This window comes from the organism of the source record quoted next, unplaced genomic scaffold (genome assembly GCF_019419815.1).
Source record: "Pyrus x bretschneideri cultivar Hongxiangsu unplaced genomic scaffold, Pyrus_bretschneideri_v1 Contig4, whole genome shotgun sequence".
Taxonomy (NCBI): domain Eukaryota; kingdom Viridiplantae; phylum Streptophyta; class Magnoliopsida; order Rosales; family Rosaceae; genus Pyrus; species Pyrus x bretschneideri.
In genome coordinates this window covers 8897983-8903532 of record NW_025999723.1, presented here as the reverse complement: position 1 = coordinate 8903532, position 5550 = coordinate 8897983, and the positions used below count along the sequence as shown (strand labels likewise).

General features: G+C 36.9%; 1 protein-coding gene across 1 annotated transcript; it reads right to left on the bottom strand.

Moving 5' to 3' along the window:
- Positions 1 to 561: 561 nt before the first annotated feature.
- On the bottom strand, positions 562 to 4900 carry LOC103958415 (SHUGOSHIN 2). Its single transcript, XM_048565753.1, has 14 exons — positions 4721 to 4900; positions 4001 to 4176; positions 3865 to 3902; positions 3651 to 3759; positions 3525 to 3548; positions 3349 to 3417; positions 3226 to 3267; positions 3020 to 3122; positions 2881 to 2938; positions 2591 to 2794; positions 2297 to 2500; positions 2005 to 2205; positions 1640 to 1913; positions 562 to 1496 (listed from the first exon to the last, which is right to left on the bottom strand). Exons 1-13 carry the CDS (start codon positions 4764 to 4766, stop codon positions 1640 to 1642), a joined length of 1548 nt encoding a protein of 515 aa, XP_048421710.1. The 5' UTR covers positions 4767 to 4900; the 3' UTR covers positions 562 to 1496.
- Between the last annotated feature and the right edge of the window lie 650 nt (positions 4901 to 5550).

Here is a 5550-nt window from a genome sequence, read left to right as displayed (position 1 = left end):
GAAATTGGCACGATGGACACGATGCATTGCAAGTGAAATGTCTCGCATGTTTCTTTACATATACCATGCAAATTAAAAAACGTGAACTAAGAATCTTGCATATGAAAGACGAAATTGAATTTAAGGTTGCCGATCGTATTGATTGATCATTTTCCGTGTCAAACTTCTTGTCGATTTCGTCGGTTAGTTCATTTTTCTATTTCAACAAACGGAATTTGTAATGTCCTATAACGCACATTTTCCTTATACATTTTCCTAAATGTTATGTTTCAATGGGTACAAATTTGAGTCTCGACCACTTCCTAAATTGAATTTGAGGTGTAGGATTGTTAGCGACACTTAAAAATAATAATCAATTCATTTTTCTTTGTTAAATAACAATACATGATTTTTTTTTTTTAATACAACGATATATTTTACATTAAAGGAATGAGAGAGTTCGGCTAGACCACATAATGGGCAACCTAATTTGGTATCGAATTCACCATCCACGAGATTCAAACCTAAGACCTCTCACTCACAAATGAAGAAAAATACCACCAGACCGTAGTATGCCCATTATAATTATATATACAAAAAATCTAGTCAAAGGGTACTCACAATTCCAAGTTTAAAGCATATTTGTTTGTTGTCCAACACTCTATAAAACAAGCTTTTTCCTCAACTTGGGTCATTTGCTTAGGCTTTCCTTTTCCCTGCTTTGTTCGTGCAAGAACGCGGCTTGGCGTTGTAAAGGGGTGATTTGATCACGATGCAAGAAAGAAAGAATCGACCCCTTTTGTCTCCTCTTTTGCATGTGAAGATGTGATATGGGCTAGTCATTTATTTATTCAAGATTAATCTAGGTTATATACGAAAGATTTTTTTTCAATTAAAATGAAAAAAGTTGTTCCTGAGATTTGAAATCGATAAAAGTTGTTCCTGAATTTGTCCACCCATCAATTATTTTGGTCTTTCCGTGAAAAATCTCTATTAAATGAATATAAAATAACAAAAAACACTCTATTTCTATCAAATGCACATTGTTTATTAAGTTGAGGATACCTTTGTCCTTCTTATTTAACATAATTTTTCATAGAATGACTAAAATGATTGATGGTGTACAAACTCAAGGACAACTGCTATTGATTTCGAATCTTAGGGAACAAAGTAAAGAGTTATGCAAATCTCAAAGACCATTTTAGCTAAAAAGCCAATACAAAAAAAAAAAAAAAAACCCAGAAGGGAAAAAATCATAAGCCCCTGTGATTAGATGACTGGTAAGAAGTAAGTACAATATTTACCTGCAAGGGAAGAAAAAAATCGACAGAAATCATATTTTCAATGATCACAATACCTTGAGAGAGAGAGAGAGAGAGACTTGAGTTTTGGATACAATAGTAGGGAGGAGGAGTTGAACTTAGAACCTCGGATGCAAGAGTATGCTCTTAACTGCTTGAGCTACGAGCCCCATTGCACATTTCAGGTTAAGTTTGTGCATTTTAACCCATCATCTGCTGCTTATATTAACGGAAACTAGATTAGCGTTAAACTTTACAAAGTTAAAGGCATGTTTCCTGAACCGAGAGTAATTTTACAAAACAACTAGTTAATACCAGAAGGCACAACAATGTAGTTAATCTTTTAAGCATCAACTCACTCAATTTTCTCTGCGCATCTTCACATTAACTGGAGTTTCCTTGTATGACTTAATCATCTGAGTTGCTCGCCGCAGTGGCCTTGCAGATGATCTCCGACATTCCTGGCCTTCAGATCTCGGGGCAGTGTATCCTTCATCCTCCTTTTTCACCGAAGAACATGTTGAACCACTTTCATGAACCACATCGTCACTTAGAGGAGAGACATGGACTGTGTCATCGTTGGTCTCAAACAATTCTTCAGTTTTAAACCTTGCAGATTGCCTAGTCAAACGCCTATCAGGAAACCATAAAGAATCTGTAAATAAAGTTAAAGCCGACTGAAAACATGTACATCCTTAAAGCAATCAAAAATACACAAACAAACCTTTTGTTGTCAGCCTTCTCTTTGGCTTGGACTGCTGCAGTAATAGGATCCTCTGTTTCCAACACTGAGCATGTCGGAGCACTTTCATGAACCACATTATGACATAGATGAGAGACGTGAAACTTTTCACCATTGGTACCAAACACTTCAGGTGCTGCCTGTACTTCGGTTTTTAACTTTGCAGACTGCCTCGTAAAACGCCTATTGAGTAACCATAAAGAATCTGTAAGCAATGTGAAAACCTAATGAAATCATGTCCTTGCTCAAAGCAATCAAGCATAAATAAACAAACCTATTGTTGTAAGCCTTCTCTTTAGCTTGGACTGCTGCACTCGTAGAATCGTCTTTTCCTCCTAATGGACATATCGTCTCACTTGCATGAACCACGTTGTCACGTAGAAGAGAGACAGGAATTTTGTCACCATTGGTCTCAAACATTTCTTCAGTAGCTTCCTGTTCTTCAGTTTTTAACTTTGCAGACTGTCTTTTAAAATGTCTATTAAGAATCCATAAAGCATCTGTAAGTAATATGAAAACCTACTGAAAACATGTACTTCACAAAACAATCAAACATACACGAACAAACCTTTTGTGGTAAGCCTTCTTGTTAGCTTGGACTGCTTCAATAGCAGGAGCCTCTTTTTCTGCTGATGAAAATGTCGTCACACTTTTATGAACCACATTATTGCAAAGAGGAGAGACGGGAATTTTGCAACCATTGGTCTCAGGCATTTCTTCAGTTGCTTCGTGTTCTTCAGTTTTAAACCTTGCAGACTGCCTTCTCAAGCCTCTATGAGGAAACCACAGAGCACATGTAAATAAAGTAAAAACCCGAAAACATGTATGCATTAGGAAATCAAACATATACAAACAAACCTTTTATTATCAGCCTTCTCTTTAACTTCGACTGCTTCAACAGTATGAGAAGCCACAACTGCATGCAAATTATATCTCAAGATTGTTAGCACAGAAACAAGATATCAGAAATACAATGAGTTGTCAAGTTAACATCTACGTGGATTTTTTGGATGTCGATCCCTTTGGGTATTACAAGGACCATCCTTCTTATCTGCTTGCAAGGACTCCCCCGCTTCAACACACTTAGTTAAACCTTCTACCTGTGGGTAGTGAAAGGAAATTTGTAAAGAATACAAGAGGTCAACAAAACAGACCACTCCTTCAAAGTTTAATTCAGAAACGAGAAAGGAATGTGCTAACTACCTGATTTTCTGTACTTTGGCACGTTACTCTTTTGGGTTTCTCCTAGGAACACAGGGTTTACAGTTCAACAAAAAAGTCTATAACCTTACAAAACAGGTTAAAGTCTTAATTAGTTAAACTCACCTCAGCCTCCAGTTTTCTCAGTTTGAGCAAACCATTTTTGCACCCGATTTCATGTTGAAGTGCCTTTAGCTAAAAGTAAAAGCATAATGCTGTTAGTTCATGCTTCTTCAATTGAATATAAAATAGAAAGTGAAAGCACATACTACTCAGACTTCACCTGTCGAAACTTAACTTACCTTATCTTTACCTGAACTGAGTTCCTGCAAAATTGAATTAGAAAGTCGATTTTATATTAGTTGATGAAATTACCAGGTATCGTGGAAGATTGGAATAATCAACAACTAAAACATGTAAAAAAGTACCCCTAAGATCTGGCTATTTGCTTGGGCGAGTTGTAAATTCTGAAGTTGTACTTTCTGCAGATTGATTCTCAAGTTCTGTATCTCTACTCTGCTCAATTCTATGATTTTGCTACCAAATAATTAAGAAAACCAAAAAAGCAAGCCATGCCGAAGCAGATTAGGAACATCAATGAGAGAAACACACAATGAGGAAAATAGATGGCCAAAAGGATACTTTCTGTCAGTAAGAAGTTTCATCAATGTCCTATTTTCCTGTGAACACGTTCAACAAACCCAAAATTAGCTAAACCAACCGCATCATCAACATACTTAGACATATGAGATTAAGAGAGATACAACCGAGAATGTACCTTCTGAAGATTGTCAATATACTCTTTATTTGTATCTGAATCAAATTGCTGCTTCACCTGTTGAATCGATGGTTTCAGTTGCTGCGGCTGCAAGTTGCTAATATCAGCAAGCCTCTTCCGTGAGTTACTTCCAATCGACAACCCCTTAGCAATTTTCTCACCTTTTGCCTTGTTATCTGGTATTCACACCAAACATTTTGTCATTTCAGCAAAACCTAACCAAAAAATCCCAATAACTAATTGGCTACCAAGCCTACCATCACAACAAAGTAGATGTCCACAAAAATTTCCAGATAACAGAAAGCTCCCGTGGACTGAATTGAATAGCTACACTGGTCAGAAATAAAAATTCACCTCTTTCCCTATATTTGTCAGCAACTAACCAGAGCTTGAAACTAGTTGTGCTTGTGCATCTCGAAATCCAACATATTTGCACTTATCCTACACAAATTTTACTCGAGAAAACCTCGATAGCTAGCAATATCGAGATTTAACGAACTTCAGCAAACCCTGGTCCTACGAATCCCACCCAAACAGCACCAGAGTTCGTAATTTCAGTTCGTCCTAAATCGTAAACCCTCAAACATTAGTTTATTTAATTCTATATCAAGAAATGAATTCATACCACAAATTCAAACGCTGATTCATGAATAAACAAAAAAAATGGCAGAAGATCGAGTTTCAAGACCTAAAGAAAATCAAATTCTGAGAAATTTTTACCTCCGGCGCCGCCGTTGTCCGTATCGAGAATGATGAGACCTTCCATCGTGAAACCCGAGCTGAAACCCTAACTTCTCTCTCGATATCTCTCTCCTCTGTCTTTCTCTCTCTACAATTTCATTGCTTGTGACTTGTGAGACTGTGAGACACTGAGATTGATGGAGGGAGAAACGCCGTCGTCGATCGTACCGTATTGGAAATTGAATAAGGAGGGAAATGGAGGGACGGAGGGAAGGGTATAATAGTAAATATGTCTTGAGAGGTTCGGGACACCTACGGCTTTCCGAAGCTAATCCCAGACCCCGGACCTATGGCTGACGGTCGCAATTGGCCAGTGGCCCAAAACAAACCCATTGGGCTAACTCAACTCCATTCGACTGTAAATAAAACTCAATTCCACTTGAGTGACATATAATAAAACTCAACTCCATTCAAAGGTCGGATTGTTGGGTCACGTCATCTGTCGGACACACCTAACAACAGATCCACATCAATTGAGTATGGTGCCTATTCAAAGTTTTCCACAAGAGTTTCTTTTGATGTAGGTACTTGTTGGGAAAATTAGATAAGCAAAATTAACTTTATTAAGTTTTAAATTTTAGTGCTTGTAAGTATATGAATCGGATGATAGTATAGCATTGAAGCACATATATTGTCCCACAGAGATCGAATTGATTCTCAAAATCTTACTAACTAAATTGAAACAAATTATAGTGGAGAAGCTTTAATGGAAAATATATGATATTTTGAATTATACTTAAAATTAGTAAAGCTTGAAAATAAAATGCATTATAAATTGAAACATAAGAAAAAAAGACCTAGGGCATCTG

What these genes read in the sequence shown, in the direction of transcription:
- LOC103958415 (XM_048565753.1), bottom strand. Translation starts at nt 4,766, where the DNA reads ATGGAAGGTCTCATCATTCTCGATACGGACAACGGCGGCGCCGGAG. An exon ending in GGACAACGGCGGCGCCGGAG is followed by an intron (nt 4,177 to 4,720) that starts GTAAAAATTTCT and finishes TGTGAATACCAG; the next exon opens with ATAACAAGGCAAAAGGTGAG. An exon ending in ATATTGACAATCTTCAGAAG is followed by an intron (nt 3,903 to 4,000) that starts GTACATTCTCGG and finishes ACGTGTTCACAG; the next exon opens with GAAAATAGGACATTGATGAA.